We start from the raw sequence: 17,300 nt of genomic DNA, 5'->3' as shown, positions 1-17,300 counted from the left end.
CACCAGAATTCTCTCCACTGCACCTACTTTGCTTTTGTCTCCTGCTTTGCACCTATGTCTGCATCCTGGGGGCATGCGCCATCTCCCTGAGGGCAGGGGGAGTTGCTGTGTCTTCCTTCTTCTTGCTAACTACTCTCCGCTCCTCCGACACCTCCTTGTCCCTACCTGTTAATGCACTGGACAGGTCTCTGCCTTCATGGGTGCCACGGAGGATTGTGAGGCAGTGCTAGACATTGAGGGGAGTACCCTGAGGGAAAAGCCAGTTCCACCTCTCCATCTTATTTCTTTTTTTTTCAATTTTTTTTGAGACAGAGTCTCACTCTGTTGCTCAGGCTAGAGTGCCATGGCATCAGCCTAGCTCACAGCAACCTCAAACTCCTGGGCTCAAGTGATCCTTCTGCCTCAGCCTCCTGAGTAGCTGGGACTACAGGCATGCACCACCATGCCTGGCTAATTTTTTCTATATATTTTTAGTTGTCCAGCTAATTTCTTTCCATTTTTAGTAGAGATGGGGGTCTTGCTCTTGTTCAGGCTGGTCTCAAATTCCTGAGCTCAAATGATCCACCCGGCTCGGCCTCCCAGAGTGCTAGGATTACAGACATGAGCCACCATGCCTGGCCTCCATCTTATTTCTGAAAAAGAGTTTGTTGGATGCTTTTCAACTAAAAGCAGATGATTAATTCAGCTCCGGCCTTGTTCTGTCTTTGAATAACAGATAAATTAGTTTACTTGAAAAGAAATCTTTTCATTTGTGTTTCCATGTCACCTGTGATTTTCCCTGCCTTCCCCTCGCAGCCCTGCCAGCTGGCAGGAAGAAGATCAGCAAAGCTGCTGATAAGAGAAGTATAAAGCGGGCTTGGTTCATGGCAAGGGGGCAGTGGTCTACTTTACTGGCAACATGCTGTGCTTCCTGGTGTTCGCTGCCCTGGTCCTTTATGGTAAGTGGATCATTTGGCTTGAGTTCTATAGTGAGGAGAATTTAAGCGGAGGGTCGGAAAGTGGTCTCTAAGCCCAGGCCAGCTCCCCATCCCAGGGCATGGTAGGACACTCTGCCTGTAGGTCTAGTAAAAACTTTACTTTCCTGGAGCCCAAGATAGGAAAGGTCAGGGCCACTGGTCATGCAGGCCCCTGAGGTGCCTGAGTCATAAAGCAGAGAGAAGCCCCTTCCAGGGAGCCTGGGCTTCCCCACCACCCCCAGCTGGTGTCTGGCTGGGATGTGCACTGCTGTCCCTGCCCCCTAGAGAATCCTGCCAAAGAATCCAGGGGCATTGGGGGCAGATAGGGGGGTGTCCCTTCAAGCCAAGGGGTGACCTTGAGTAAGGCCCAGACCACAGGGAGCCTCAGGGCCCTGGGCTGGTGATTTGAGATAGGTCCTTCATAGCATGCCAGAGTTCTGGGGACACCTTGGGGAAGCAGAAGGCACTCAGCTTCTCCTGCTTTCAAAAGGGGCTCAGAGAACTCACAGCTGGGCCCCTCATTTGTTAGGGAGGAGCTATGAATTTGCAGACAAGGCTAACATTCCTCAAAGCACAACCACCGCCCCCACCCGCACCCCTGGCTGACCCCACGCTTAGTCATCACTCACTTTTCTTCTGCCCCACAAAGGACACAGCACCCAGGACTTTCCGGAAACCAATGCCCGGGTAGTTGGAGGGACTGAGGCCCAGAAGAATTCCTGGCCTTCCCAGGTGGGTGTCCCTTCGCAGCCCCAGACTTCCACCCGAATAAGAGTTGCTGTGCACTGACATAAAGTATTATGTGTGTTTGTATATGTTCTTAACGGGCAGCTCTCCAACTGTCTGAATTCTCGATTTTAAGGATGGATGGGACCAGGCTTATTTGGTTTTCCGAATGCAAAAGATTTGGAGGAGGAGATTTAAACACCAACCACACTCATTCTCCAAGGCACACACCAAACGGAAATCACATTTGTACTCCCTCACTTGTGGCAGACTCTAGAGATTGTGCCAGACTCACACCTCAGACTCCACATACCTTGAAACACACATGCACACACCACTCCACACAGTGTGTGTCACACACAAACACATCCAAACAGAGTATGTTGCTTAGTTGGCTATTTAAAGAGTTTCCACTTTCGTAACAGGGCAGCTGGGCCCTGATTTAAATAATCTAAATGTGTATGTAAAACTGGCAAATTAACTGGTGAATATCCACACTCTGAATCACTGCCATTAGAGTTATATTCAATTTACAGAAGTTTGAGCCCCAATTTTCAGGATTAGAGCTATTCTGTAGTGTGAGTTGCTAGAGGAAGAGACATGAACTGATAAAGATGAACATTCCATTGGTATTCCTTGAAGTGGAGGGACAGGGTATGTCTTGAAAACATTGAAGGCGGAGCTCCGGAGACCTAAACTTCGGCTTAGGTGATGGGGCAATTCCTTGGCTACATTTTCTTTCCAAGAGAAAATGGAGATAGCACCTTGGTTCTAGGGCCACTGCAACAACCTAGAGAAAGAATGCCAAACACACTGTGTGTGTATCTTTACTACCCGTCCATGTACACAGCAAACCACCAAACGATGGTGCACTCTTCCCTGCTGACCCCGAGGCATCTACACACCCTGCCTCAGCACCATTCCAGGGAGCCACTACCAACCAATCGACAGCAGTTGGCATCTATTTGCCCTCCCTAGCCCAGAAAGTTGGAGGTTTTGAGGGATGCCAGGGGTTTGAGGCAAAACCTTTTGATAAACACCAACCTATCCCTCCTTTCTTTCCTCCCCATCTAGATTTCCCTCCAGTACCTGTCCGGGAGTTCTTGGTATCACACCTGTGGAGGGACCCTCATCAGACAGAACTGGGTGATGACAGCGGCTCACTGCGTGGACTCGTGAGAAAAAGACCAGCTTTTCTGAGCCCTGGGTGGGGAAGAGACTGGCCCTTCCGGATGAATTTGTAACCTCAGCCCCTCAGGGCAGGACTTTAAGGGGCTGGGTAGTGGGCCATGGCCCAGCCCGTTTGCGTTTGGGGGCCTATAGAGAGGTAGCATGGTGAAAAGTACAAATTTTGGAGTCAAGCTGGCTCAGGTTCAAACCTCATTCCCCCAACTTCTAGCTATGTAATGTTGGGCAACTTACTTAGCTTCTCTATGCCCCCGTTCTCCTCTCTCTAAAAAGGGGTCCTGATACCTAGTTTGTACAGTTGTTGTGAGGATTGAGTAAATATTTAAGAGCCTAGTCAACATCTCATCACTGGTAACTATTTTTTCATATTTGTCTTGGGGAATAGTTCTCAAATTTGAGCATGTATCAGAATCACCTGGAAGGCACGCCGAGCCCCACGCAGCAGAGTTTCTGATTTGGTAGGTCTGAGGTGAGGCCTGATAATTTGCATTTCTAGCAAGTTTCCAGGTGATCCTAATGCTGCCAGTCTACCACGCTTTAAGAACTACTAGTCTAGGAGTGGATGCTTCCCTCAAAATCTCTGCAGCTGAGAGCCATTACTTCATTTATGCTCACCACACCATTCCCAGGTTACAAGATATTCAGCCTATGATGTTCAGCTTAATAAACTTTGAAAATGAAGTTGATGACAGTTTTTTTCATTCACAAGTTAGTAAATTAGGGAGAAAGCTTGTTACTTCCTCATCTTTGAGGGTGTTCCGTTCCTCCTCCACCTGAGCCACATTAAGATGGGTTCCTGTTCTGAAGAAAGTATATAAGATGGCTCTCCAACTTTTCTCCCAGGAGAAAAAGAGAAGGTTTGAGCCCCCTGGATCACTCAGGGCTTCCTTCTCTCACTCCAGCCAGTTGACCTTCCGTGTAGTGGTCGGAGAACACAACCTGAACCAGAACGACGGCACCGAGCAGTACGTGAGGGTGCAGAAGATCGTGGTGCATCCGAACTGGAACAGCAATAACGTGGCTGCAGGGTAGGTACAGGCTGGGCAGGCCTGGGCTCGGAGGTGGAGAGCTGACTGGCCAGCAGCTGGGTCTTGGCTTCATTCACATGTTCTCTCAAGAGGGCTGGAGGGATTGCATTGCCGGAAACCTAGTTCATGGCTCATGGCCTGTCCTTTGGCTGAAGAGCCCATTGAGCCTAAGAGAGGGCACCATGTCCTGGAGGGAGCCATGAGCTGGCTCATTCATCCAGGAGGACTTTGAGAATTTAGGTTTCAGAGGACTTGAGAATTTTTGAAGATTTTTGGGACTTTAGGCTGGTTTTCATGATTGGAATACCTGAAGCTCCTTTTCTGCAGAGTTTAATGTTCCCATTTTTATTGTCTGGTTTTTATTGTTATATTCACTTTATAAAACAGACTCTACCAGCAAAAGTAAATTTCTTTCCCCTCTCCCCACCTTTTTTTTTTTTTTTTTAAATAGAGATGGGGTCTTGCTCTTGCTCAGGCAGGTCTCAAACTCCTGAGCTCAAGCAATTCTCTCACCTTGGCCTCCCAGAGTGCTAGGATTACAGGCATGAGCCACTGTGCCTTGGCCCTTAAAGTGAATCTTACGTGGGAAAACTTCAAGGCCGAGTAGTAAACTTACGGAAAGGAAGTAATGAAGATGGTGGTCAATTCTGTAGAGTGTGGAGGCAGGGATGGGTTTAAATAATTGGGATATTCTGCTGGCTTTCAGAGTCATGCAGTCTTTTACATCTTTCTTTTTTGAGAAGTCTGCCACCAAGATCACCACTCTGCTCCTTTCAGATTCCTGGTTCTCCACTTCCTTGGATTGTGGAGATCGGCGTTAGGCTGCAATACCAAAATCCTACCAGCAGATGCTGCTATTAAACATATAATGTCCTACAACCAAAATGCATAATTGCTCAAGTTTGAGACTTAGAAAATTAGGCTTCTCCTTTTTCAAAGTGGTTGGTGGCTTTCCAATTCCATGGGGACACAAAGGCTTAGAGAGGACCAGCGCATATGCTGACCTGAGGGAAGGACTGATCTCATGAGTGAGCAGTCTCCTTTCCTCCTGCAGCTATGACATCGCCCTGCTGCGCCTGGCCCAGAGCGTTACCCTCAATGGCTACGTCCAGCTGGGTGTTCTGCCCCAGGCAGGAACCATCCTGGCTAACAACAGTCCCTGCTACATCACAGGCTGGGGCAGGACCAAGAGTAAGTCGCCTACATTGGCAGCATCCACCACAGAGGTCTTGAATAGGTAGCTGAGTTTGGGGGCACATTTTTCTGTAGTCCTAGGTGTTTATAGCCAGAGACCAGGAACCAGAGGAACCATAGATAAAATAATTGATACATTAAATAAATCAAGCTAAGAATGGATGGTAGAATAGTCAAGTTAGAGATTCGTAGACTCTTAGAACTAAAAAAAGACTTGCCTCAGAGAGTATTTTGTACCAGCCCCTCATTGTATACATGAGGAAACTGAGGCCAAAGAAATTAGGGATCTTGATCACATGACAAGTCAGGCAAAACTGGGGCCAGAACCCAGGCATCCTGGCTCTCACTTTTGTTGCTGTTGTTGTTTGTTTTTTGAGACAGTGTCTCCTCTGTCACCCAGGCAGGGAGTACAGTGGCGTGATCATAACTCACTGCAGCCTCGGACTCCTGGGCTCAAATGACCCTCCTGCCTCAGCCTCCCAAGTAGCTGGGACTACAGTAGTGCACCACCACACCCAGCTAATTTAGAAAACTTTTTTATAGAGACGAGGTCTCACCATGTTGCTTAGGCTGGTCTCAAACTCCTGGCCTCAAGCAATTCTCCTACCTCAGCCTCCCAAAGTGCTGGGATTACAGGGATGAGCCACTGTGCCCAGCCCTGGCTCTCACTTTGATGGTCATTATACCATCATGCTACTTCCATAGGCAGGCACTGGGCCATGAGTTGGAGTGAATGAACCAGGGGAAGGTATAGAGCAGAGGAGGCCTCACCTCTTTTCTGGTCATCACGAGAAGACTTCAGGTAGGGAACATTATACAGATAATATGGAAAGGTGGGAGGGCTATGGAGATCATTAAGAAGGGCAGAAACATTAAGCCTGATACAGAAGTCTATCAGCCACCAGGCAGTATTTGGGCTTCTAGAGGCAAGGCAAGGCCTTGGTACGAGCAGCAAGTCTAAGAAAACCTGCAGCTGAGAGAGACACAGGCTTCTAATCCAGCTCCACTCCATTCATGTAATGTTATTGAGGTTCAATGTCTTGATCTATAACAAAGACATAATACAAGGCAAAGGCTTTGAAAAGTCTAAAGAGCAAGAGAAAGGAAAACTGCACCAAACTCTTAAGAAATGGAACAAGTATGCACAATCCCAGCTCTGCTGGGGTTTACAGTGAAAGGAGGAAGCAGAGCAGACAGATAAGTTATCAATACATAAGACCTTTCTAACTACTTAACTAAATTATCCATGAGTGACAAAAAGCAGGAGTGGTTTGGAACCTGGGAACAATAAGTAAGGATGACTCTCTGAAGGACAGGACTTGTTGTGGCCATCTAAGAGTGAAGAAAGGAGGATCCCTGACATGTAGAAGGAAGTTTGCCCTTTCACCAGAGCTTAAGGTTTGGCAAGTGTGGAAGGTTTTTCCCCTGGACAGCATCTGGGGCTGACCTCCAATGTTGTGTGTCCTGTTCAGCCAATGGACAGCTGTCCCAGACTCTGCAGCAGGCTTACCTGCCCTCCGTGAGCTATGCCACTTGCTCCAGCTCTTCCTACTGGGGCTCTACTGTGAAGAACACCATGGTGTGTGCAGGTGGAGATGGAGTTCGCTCTGGATGCCAGGTGAGCACATGCAGGAGGTCTCAGAAGTTCCACTCGAGGTTCCTCCCCTCTCTGCCTCTCACCCCCCCACCTTTTCATCACCCCCTATTCACACCTACTCTCACACCCATGTACAGACTATACTTTCCACTCTGGCATCTGAGTGAGAATAATTCTGTGCTAGTAACTCTACACTCACAGAATCTCAAAGTTGAAAGGAACCTTAAAATTCATCATGCTCAATGCTCCCACCTCAAAAGCTTGTACATGGCCCACTATTTGTGTATTAGTATATGTGTGTGTTCTTAGTACTTGCTTGTAACCGAGATTTTTTTTATGGCAGTGATGGGGCCAGGCATGGAGGGGTGGTTGTAATTGTATGTAAGACAGACTGGCTCCCATCAGTCCCACCTGTTCTTATAGCTCCTCCAATACCGCCCCTTTACCCCAGTGGTATTTTGGGCAGTATGTTCAGATGAGTATGATAGGGGAAAATATACAAAATAATTTCTTTTAATACTTTAAAAAATAAAGTACATAATAAATAGAATCTTCCTCTGTTTAGACACGATCAATCAGCAATGAACCATTGTACAGATTTCTTAATGCTGTTCAACAAATGTTCATTGTCTATCTGTTATATACCAGGTACTGTGCTAAGTGCTAAGGGTACAAAGAGGAATCAGTGTCAAGTGTAGGAACCAGAGGAGCAGACATACAATAGAACTTGGTGATACAATGTGGTTAGGTGTTATAACAAAGATATGCATAGGGTGATATGGAAGCCCAAGGATAGGTACTTACCTCTACCTCCTGGGGTCAGAAAAGACTTGCCTTCCTCAAGAAAGTGGAATCTGTAGTGAGTTTTGAAGGTTAAATAGGAATAGGCCAGGCAAAAAGGAGAAAAGATATTCAGAGGGAGGGAACAGTATGAATAAAGACATGGGGCCAAGAAACAACCTAGAACACATGGAGAATTATAGGACGTTCCCTACAGCTAGAGCAGAGCAGAGGTTGGAGCCCCACAAGCCAAATCCAGCCCACTGTCGGTTTTTGTATGACTTGCTTGCTTACAATGGTTATTACATTTTTTAATAGTTAGGGGGAAAATCAAAAGAGTAATATGTAATGACATGTAAAAATATGTATAAAATTTCAGTGTCCATAAATAACATTTTATTGGAACACAGCCACAGTTGTTCATTTATGCATTGTTTGTGGCTACTTTTGCACTACAGCCCAGGGTGGTTGCAATTGGTGGGTCACTGGTAACCTCAGCAAGAGCAGTTTCAGTGGTATGGTGAGGGCAGAAGCTTGATTAAAGGGCAAGGAATAAAGAGCCATTAAGATATATAGCAGGCAATGTAGATTACTCTTCCAAGAATCTTGTTTGAAAGAGAAAAACAGAAAAAGTCTGGTAGCTTTAAGGATAGCAAGTTATGGAGGGGGAAAAGAACTTTCTTCCCTCTTTTAAGAGGGAAGAAAACTGAGTGCATAAACAGGCAGAGAGGAAAGGACCCTGTGGAGTCAAAGGGAGGTAAAAACGGATGGCACAAGATCCCACAGGAGAAGGAAGAGATGTAACCAAGAGCACAGATGGAGCTGTCTTTGAACAGCAAAAGCAATACCAGATGTGCATATGGATGTGAAAGTTTGCAGGAGGTTGGGTAGCTGGAAGTTGGCAGGTGTTCTGCATTATTGCTTCTAGTTACTCATGAACTACTAGGAGGGCTAGGAGGAGTCAACTCGACTGCTGAAAATGAAGGGGCAAGTGTCGTATGGGTCTGAAATAATTAATGTGAATGGGAGAAGGATTGTCCTCCAAGATGCTACTGATAGGCTGAGTTTGGAGACCACACAATGACCATGTGGGTGTATGATTCACTCCATTACTCAAAACTCAGTTGTAAGGAGTGGATTAATCCAGGGGCAGGTTTTCCTGCATAACTGGGGCAAAGGAACAGGCTTGCAGATCAATTGCAAATTCCAAGCTAGGTAGAGGAGGAAGAGAAGCCAGCAGGAGGGTGGTAGTCTGGCTGAAACTATAGAATGAAAGGATTAACAGGTTTTTTTGTGAGCAAAAACAACCGTGGAAATAAGGTGACCAATTCATCCTAGTTTGCTCCCAACTTTCCTGGCATTAAAACTTAAAAGTCCTGTATCCCAGTAACTATACATGGGAGTAAGGGCAAAAAGGAAAAGAAAAAGAGAGAGATTAATGCATAATGCAACCTCTTCCAGAGCCTTATCAACCAGCTCTACCTATAACCTCCTAAGGTAGCTTCACCACCCATCCCCCACCCTCCACCCCCGAATCAGAGTCTTGCTTTGGTGTCATAATAGTTCACTGCAACCTCAAACTCTTGGGCTCAAGAGATCCTTCTGCCTCAGTCTCCCAAGTAGCTCGGACTACAGGCGCACGCCACCATGCCTGGCTAATTTTTCTAGGTTTAGTAGAGATGGGGTCTTGCTCTTGCTCAGGCTGGTCTCAAATTCCTGAGCTCAAGCCTTAGCCTCCCAGAGTGCTAGGATTATAGGTATGACCCACCACACCTGGCCTTTGAATTGTCTCGTTTGCTCCCAGCCAGGTTTAGCCTTTCTGAGTTAATAAACGTCTCTTCGTTCTCTCTCAGGCCTTGAACTCTGAAACACTACAGTACTTTTCTTCTGGCTGCCATTTCAAACTGACAATCCTCTGAGGCCATTGTGTTTCTAGGTCCCTTCCCACGGGAGCTTCCCAAATAGTATATCTTCTGGGCTTTCAGTTCTGGGTCCCCAGTTCTTTTCCCCACTTCAATCAACCATTCCCACTGATTTCTTTTCCAGCTCTTACCTCTGCTCCAAAATCCTCAGCCCACCCTCCATTTCTCCAAAACTGGGGTCTCTTTTCAGGTCAATTAGCATAAGACAATAGTATTAAGTACAATTCATTTATCTTCCCTTTCTCTGGCCCTGAAATACCCCCAAATCCCTGACAGAATTTAAGTGGGAGAGATTTAGGTTGTTTTTGTTTGAGTACAGTAATCTAAAGAAAACATCCTTCAAAAGTGGAGAAATTTTAAAAAGAAAGAAACATCTTTCAAGCAGTAGGTGGGGTGGGGTTCAGCTAGTTCCTCTTTAAAAGAATTCTCCCCAATCTGAACTTTTGATCTCTTTCCCTAGTTCTTTTTAAGTTTTCAATTTTATTGAAGCTATACCTATCAAATTGCTCTAAATGGCAAATAAAATTATAGTGCTCAACAATGGAAAAGAAGAGCCATTGCGCTCCCTTCACTCCTTTAGTTCTCCCTCCCCAGAGAAGACCATTTGCAACTCTTCACACCTGATTCCTTTGGTGTCTACCTCCATACTTTTAAAAATATATACTTACACTGCTACTTCAGTTTTTCAGTTACAGCAGATGTGGATCTCTTTCCCTTTTATATACACATACGTGCCCTCAAGCATGAACTTTTTTAATACCCACCTCAACCTCCCAAAATAATTTTGGTTAGATCAACATTCAGTGTTTATTATGATTACGTAAGATGCTATTCACAACTAAATCACGTATTAACAATATTCTAGGATTACTTTTCTTTTTTTTTTTTTTCTATATATATTTTTAGTTGTCCATATAATTTCTTTCTATTTTTAGTAGAGACGGGGTCTCACTCTTGCTCAGGCTGGTCTCGAACTCCTGACCTTGAGCGATCCACCCGCCTCGGCCTCCCAGAGGGCTAGGATTACAGGCGTGAGCCACCACGCCCGGCCTAGGATTACTTTTCCTTTGCTGTATAACTTTGTTTTCCCTGTTGTTGATAATTGTCTTTCATGTGGTTAATACATAGTCAACTTATCACTAATTCAATCCCACATTCTCCACTAATTTGTAAGCAACTTGTTACCCCTTCACTTGACCTTAGTGATCTGTGTCTTGGCATGGAAACTCCAGACCTTTGATTCTGAAAATGTTGTTTGTTTGTTGATGATTTTTCTCCCCTCCATTTTTAGTTTTCTTTTTCTAGGATTTCTGTAATTCATATTTTTACCTCCTAAACCAATCCTCTTATTTTCTCTATACTTTGTTCCACTTTATGTTCCAACTCCTCCAATCTTTCATTTCTATTATAAATCTGTCAGATTTATAATTTCCAAAGAAATTTTTGTTCTCTGAATGTTCTGTTTAGTAGCATGCTGTTCTTGTATCGTGAATGCAATATTAATCATAGTTTTATTGTTTATTTTATTCTCCCTGCATAGTCTTGGTTGCCTTCATTTTTTATTTAGTTCTTTGTCTCTTCATTTTGACCTTTATTTTTACCTTAAAGGCTTTCTTTAGATGTTTGGTCATCTTTGACCATCTGCCTTTATTTCAGAGTGTGGTGGTAAAAAGCTGATTGGTAGCCCTGAGCCTTAGGTGGTGTTCATCTACAGTGGATTTGTGTCAGGTTATCTGGAGAGGCCATTTGGGGGGGAGGGGGAACCTCTATTGTCGGTATCTTTAGGTCTTTCCTCTCAGACTGGTCAGATTTTCCAGAGAAATGTCTTCCCTTTTATACCTGGTATTATATATAGACCTGGCATTCTGGGAGCTGAATAAGAGGGGAGTCAAGATCATAGTATATTAATTCGGGTTCCTCTGATTCTAAGCCTGAGCACATAACCACTATCTAATACAACATTTTTCTCCTCTTCACTCCAGTTTAGTTTAGTATGTGTTTACTATCTACTTGGAGTCCAAATACTTGGTCTAATTAGACTCATTGGTCTAAATGCTGGGGATAAAGAAATTATTAGAATGCTCTACTTCTCTCATCCCAGGTTTAATTTAAGTCAACAAAAACTATAGAACTTAAGATGTTCAAAGTTCTATGCTAGCATTGTAGAGAAGAAAGATATCAGTAAGACATAGTTCCTGTCTCAGGAAGCTCATAAGTATGTGTGGGAGGTAGAAACAAATCATGAAACCAAAATACCAAGCAGAATATGAAATAAGTATAGCGAAAGAGAAGAAGTACTGTGGTTGTTTAGAAAGGAAGAAGAGATTCATTTTGATTGTGAGGATATAAAGGAAGTAAAGATTTGACTTAGAGTTTTAAAACTGTACAGGATTTCACAAGCAGAGATGGGGGTGAGCAGAGTGTAAGCAAAGGCCCAAAGAGCAAAAGATCTGGAGTTTTAGGACTCTGCTTCTCCTTCCTGCAGGGTGATTCTGGAGGCCCCCTCCATTGTTTGGTGAATAGCCAGTATGCTGTCCATGGAGTGACCAGCTTTGTGTCCAGCCAGGGCTGTAATGTCTCCAGGAAGCCCACAGTCTTCACCCGGGTCTCTGCTTATATCTCTTGGATAAATAATGTGAGTCCTCTCAAATTATGGGTTGAAATAGGGTCACCTGGAAATCCAAGGTGGGTTTCTGGTGGGGTTGGGGAGCAAAAGTTAGGCTGGGGAAGCCATAATTCCTTACCACATTCATGTGTTTACTCCGTTCCCTTTCCTCCATAATGTACTTTGTTCAATAATGCCATCCTGAGTTCCCTCCCCTTCACATACCCATTGAGCAAACTTCACTCTATTGTTTACTACATAGGCTAAGATGGCGGTGATACCAGATCTGAACCAGGCACATAGCAATGCTGTCCTAAGTCTAAGCCAACAGAAAAATCAGTTCAGAAAGGCTTACATGCTCATGGGCAAGGAAAGAGGGCACCAAAGAGCTCTCCCACAAGCTCTTTCTAAGGGCATTACAAGGATTTGCTCTAACTTTTAAAAGAGGTTTAACCATCTTAAACAGTGCTTGAGACTTAGGTAAGACTCTGCCTACACTGTCCTAAAAGAACCACACAACACATTTCACTGTGCCCTCCACCCTTCAATCATCCTGGAGACTTGTGGCATGAATCTTGGTTCACAGCCATTTCAAGGTCTGTCCTTGCCACCGTGTCCTGGGCATGTGCCTATAACACTGAGGTGTCCTATCACAGCTGAGACTTCTTGTCACACCACCAGCCCCATACCCTCTCAACTCCCCACAAACCCAGGAGAGGGCCATACTTTATGGGGAGCCCTGAAAAAATAAGAAAGGAGTTGGTCAGAAGTTACTCACTGTGGACATAACTCTTTTTTCTTTCAGGTCATTGCCTCGAACTGAACATTTTCCTGAGTCCAGCAGTCTTCCCAAGATGGTTCTTAGGTCTGCAAGTAGATTTGAGACCAACAAGAAAAAGGCATTCTAAGAGAGTATTGAGTCAGATACAGAAAAACATATAAAACTGAATATGCATTATCATACTGTGTCTTTCTATTTATAATTAAGCCTTCTAGAGGAAATGCAGTTATAGGACCCAAGTTGGATTTCACCACATCTGTGCACTGGTTCTTCCCTTTGCTGCTACCTTTACCAGTCCACAAACTAAGCCCAGTGGGAGTGGCTGTACCTTAGCCATTTTGTATTATTTTAGGATCTACCTATACATTAATCTGTCCATCTGCCCCCCTCTCCTGTGCATATTTGCTATATTCAAAGGCATGGAGTGCTTACAAAAGTTCCTGAGTGACTGATGTGCCCTAACTCTCCCAGGTAGACTATGGGTTCATTCTTCTTTTGTTTCCCCCTTCAGTGCCTAGAACAAGTGTTCACCTCAACTGCTAGGTATGGCAACTACTAGGATACACTAGAGATAGGAGTATGGGGTTAGGAGGTAGGTTAGATGCTGTCAGACTAAGAAAATGACAAATTAGAAAGGAGCCTGGGGAGCAAAAACAAAAAAAGGAGAAAAAAGATACTAAACCAAAAAAGGAAAGTGTTGACGGGAAGACGCAGAACACAGAGGAAGAGGTGACAACAATATGGGGCCTAAAACTAAGTGTGAATCAGCATTTCAAGCTGGGACTAAAATAGGCAACCGGATTTAGGGGTCTATAAACCACAGAGAACTGGGAAGCTGATAATTCTGCTCTGTCCTGGCCATGGCTCAGTCTGTTAGCCTGGCCTGGGAGAAAGCAAAGGGGGAACTGAAAGGAGAAGGCTAAAAAGGATGAAAAGCAGCTTTTCATGCCAATCACTGAAGACCAGACAAGAGGGACTAGAGTATTAAATAGTATAGCAGGGAGAAACTGGCTGAGACAGGTCCTGGAATTGGTAGGCTACTATATCAACAGAGGCCTCTACAACACTGTAGGTACTATAAGAGGCTAGGCTGGAGCCAAGACATCTGTGTTCCTATCCCACTTTCACCACTGAGGAGCTGGGTAACCTTGGGCAAGTTACCAGCCCTTTCTGTGATGCAATTTCCTCATCTAGTGAACTTGTAAGGGTTGTTTCTTCTGCAATACTACATGATTTGGTGACCATCAATTTCAGTTCCCAAGATATTGGCATTAAACAGTTTTTTAGGCGCAGTGGCTGGGTAGCCCTGCAAGTGACACAAGCATTGGCCTCCTTCTGCTAGTGACACAACTGTTATGCCCATCTCTCAGTGTTCCTGCAGTATCATCATCCTCTGGGCTTCTCTCCGCTTGTCCCCATCCAACATCAAGTCCTTCCATTTTCTAGATTCTGCCTCTTTCAGGCCATTACCAAAACCAACATCCAGAATAAACCCTCATCATGTATTGCCTAAAAATTTTGTATTCATCTCTACAAATGAATTAAGCACATTATAATCATCTGATTACCAACCTATCTCCACCTCCAGACTTTAAGACATCTTGAGGTCAACAAGTGCATTTTATTCATCTTGTCGTCCCAATATCCAGCAATACCTGGCACACGGTTTACCTTGGGTGCAGTAATGTCTGTTTAGGGGGAAAAAATGAAAAACAATAGCAGACAAAGACCTCTAATTTTGTGTCAGGCCTCCAGCTTCCCTCTCCACTCCTTAGGCGGTGTATTTTGACTTTCCCTTCCTTGAGGGAATTTCACCTCCACTGTAAAATGCTTGAGTAAATGGTTCTTCCAAACCTAGTGTCCCAATTTCCAGCTATAGCCTCAAACAGATCAGAGAATAACTTTTATTTGGAGACCTTCTCCCTACAGAAACAATGGTTGTAATCTCAACAGCCCCACCCCAATTTGCACAATCTGTGTCTGTGTTCACATTCTGCTTCCATCTAGTACGTTGCACTCCAACTAGAAAAACTTGCTCCCCATCTCCTACACAGGCGTCTATACTCTCCTCCTTAGCATTTTTCCATTGAGATCATCTCCTTTCCTAAGAACCCCCCACCCCCACCGATTTCTACTTCCAGCACATTTGTTCCTTTCTTTCAAATCCAGATCTGGAGTCCTGTCCCCATTCTGCACTCCTGTCCCTACCAGTTCCAGGCTTAGAGCCAATCTCTCTGGCAGTGGCTAAACTGCAACTTGGAGCAAGAAATACAATTTACTTGGCACCTTAGCAATGAATACCCATAGAACTGAAACACGTTTTCTGATACAAGAAATATCCGTGCGGAGTGGAACTCACGATATTTTCTACCTTGATGTTTCAGTTATTTTCCAGTGCTGATCGTGATAGCTAATTCACTTTCCAGGATGAATGAGTCTTGGCCCACATTTGAAGACTTTGTTCAGTGGGGCCGATGTTCCGGAACCTCACGGAGGAAGCTTCGATGTCGGTCTAGAGTGAGCTCCACCTGCGGGCAGGCCCAAGTCTCCGCCCCGCTCTGAACAAGCCCGGCCCCTACCTCGGCTCTGGGCGTCGCCGCCAAGCCCCCAGCCTGCCGCTCTGGGCCGCACCCCTGAGCTGGCCACGGTGGGCCGTGGGGCGGGCCTCAGGGTGGCCGTCGTGTGGGCCCGGGCTCGCACCGGGGGTCGGGGCGGCGGGGGTCGGCCGGCGGGCGGGAGGACGAGGCCCGCCCGCCGCCGCCGGATGCGAGGCATGCTGGGAGCCCGCACTTCCTCCTCAGGGGCCTCTAGAAAACCACAGGGCCCCGGGCCAGGGCAGCCGCCCCCAGGGAGCCAGCAGGATGGCCGAGGGCAAGGCGGGCGGCGCAGCCGGCCTCTTTGCCAAGCAGATGCAGAAGAAGTTCAGCAGAGCCCAGGAGAAGGTAGGCGGCCGGGCCTCGACGACTGCCCGGCCCCGCCGGCGCGAGGAGCTTGCGGCCCGAGGGGAGCCAAGGGTGGGCGGTGAGGACGGGCATGCAGGGCGCTCAGGGGCCCCAGAAGGCCAGGGCTGAAGAGGAGGGTCTCCCCGAGACACGGGAGCAGGGAGCGGGTTTCCATGAAAACTGGCAGATTTGAGAGAGAATGGAGAACACACGATCTTGCGCAAGGGTGGGGGAAGCCGAGGCGACAACAGTCTCTCTCAGGAACCTTAAACAACCTTCAGGCCCACCGAGAAGGTGAAAGAAAGGAACTAACATCGGCCAACCATGTATCGGGTTTTGTCCTAGCAATCCAAGAGGATGGTATTTTACAGATGATGGAATTGGAGGGTAATTTCACCAAAGTCAAAGACAGTGATGACCGGCTGTGATGCCGTGTGTACCACCGGTTAGCTTCAATTGGGAATCCACTGAAAACTGGAATAATTCCACATAATCCTCTCTCTACCTGCCCCTGACTGGTCTCTGGATGTGAAGCTGTTGTTAAGCAGTAGCCCATATCTGCTTCCTGTACCCTCCCTTTGGCGCTGGAGAGTGCACTGCCCAGGATGATGAAGGGGGTCTCTTTAGAATGTGTCCTTGGTTAGTGCTGAGTAGCCCTACCCCAGCACTAGCATTTAGGTTGGCTGCCCAGCTATAACTTGCCTGCTTATAGAGATCATGCAGACACTGTTCACATTTTAATGGCATTTTTGTTTCTATCCAGAGTATTTTCTTTGCTTCTAACCTGAACCTCTACTCTCCACATACCAGCACTCTATTAGGCAAGGTGGTATGGGAAGACTTGTAAGCCAGAAGAAAAGGAGGGGGAAGAGGGACAAGAAGAACCAAAGATACAGTTCTGGTTTTTTAAAGGCTAATGGACTTAAAAGCATTTGGGTGAACAACGCGTACTTAACAATTGAAATAATTGGTATTATCTTCTAAAGGTGGAACACTGGTTTGGGCCCTGGGAAAGATTAAGTGCAACCAGTTCTCCCAAGTGGGATTATCAAAAGAGAATTGATAGAATGTACATGTAGTTCCTGACTTTAAGGGGCAACGATAGTGGACGCCTTTTTTGGCCTCCACCCATCTGCACCCACATGCTCAAAATAAACAGCATTTTGCTACACATGAGGCTTCATGTGTCTCTCTCTTGGCTCTGGACCTAACATTTGGTGCCGAAACTCAGGAGGGCACACCGGGTGGACATGACCTCCGGGACTGAAAAAAAGAGGCAACAATGAAAGGGAGGGCCTGTATATGCTTTTTATTTTCTTTCTTTCTTTCTTTTTTTTTTTTTTTGAGGCAGGGTCTCACTCTGTTGCCTGGGTTAGAATGCAGTAGTGTGTTATCGTAGCTCACAGAAACCTCAAATTCCTGGGCTCAGGCAATCCTTCTGCCTCAGCCTTCCGAGCAGCTGAGACTACAGGCAAGCCACCATGCCTGACTAATTTTTCCTATTTTTGTAGAAACAGGGTCTTTCTCTTGCTCAGGTTGGTCTTGGACTCCTGGGCTCAAGTAATCTTGTCTCAGCCTCCC

At 45.8% G+C, this 17,300-nt stretch overlaps 2 protein-coding genes across 2 annotated transcripts in view; both read left to right on the top strand.

Annotated features, from left to right (window-relative positions):
- The first annotated feature begins 898 nt into the window (after positions 1 to 898).
- On the top strand, positions 899 to 12,954 carry CELA1 (chymotrypsin like elastase 1). Its single transcript, XM_069490873.1, has 8 exons — positions 899 to 938; positions 1,606 to 1,688; positions 2,757 to 2,857; positions 3,773 to 3,898; positions 4,953 to 5,089; positions 6,565 to 6,710; positions 11,877 to 12,026; positions 12,802 to 12,954. Exons 1-8 carry the CDS (start codon positions 899 to 901, stop codon positions 12,817 to 12,819), a joined length of 801 nt encoding a protein of 266 aa, XP_069346974.1. The 3' UTR covers positions 12,820 to 12,954.
- A 2,611-nt stretch (positions 12,955 to 15,565) lies between these two features.
- Positions 15,566 to 17,300, top strand: part of BIN2 (bridging integrator 2) — a 32,378-nt gene continuing 30,643 nt past the window's right edge. The window contains exon 1 of the mRNA XM_069490176.1: positions 15,566 to 15,719. Coding sequence (XP_069346277.1) covers positions 15,639 to 15,719 — 81 coding nt within the window. The 5' untranslated portion in view covers positions 15,566 to 15,638. The remainder of the gene's footprint in view (positions 15,720 to 17,300) is intronic.

The sequence above is a fragment of the Eulemur rufifrons genome, chromosome 16 (assembly GCF_041146395.1).
Source record: "Eulemur rufifrons isolate Redbay chromosome 16, OSU_ERuf_1, whole genome shotgun sequence".
In the NCBI taxonomy this organism is placed as follows: domain Eukaryota; kingdom Metazoa; phylum Chordata; class Mammalia; order Primates; family Lemuridae; genus Eulemur; species Eulemur rufifrons.
Note: the sequence above shows the minus strand (reverse complement) of the source record. Positions and strands in the feature narration are given on the sequence as shown.

Coding starts and splice junctions, on each gene's coding strand:
- CELA1 (XM_069490873.1), top strand. CDS start 899: ATGCTGTGCTTCCTGGTGTTCGCTGCCCTGGTCCTTTATG. Junction 1,689..2,756: donor AGAATTCCTGGCCTTCCCAG/GTGGGTGTCCCT, acceptor CTCCCCATCTAG/ATTTCCCTCCAGTACCTGTC. Junction 5,090..6,564: donor AGGCTGGGGCAGGACCAAGA/GTAAGTCGCCTA, acceptor TGTCCTGTTCAG/CCAATGGACAGCTGTCCCAG.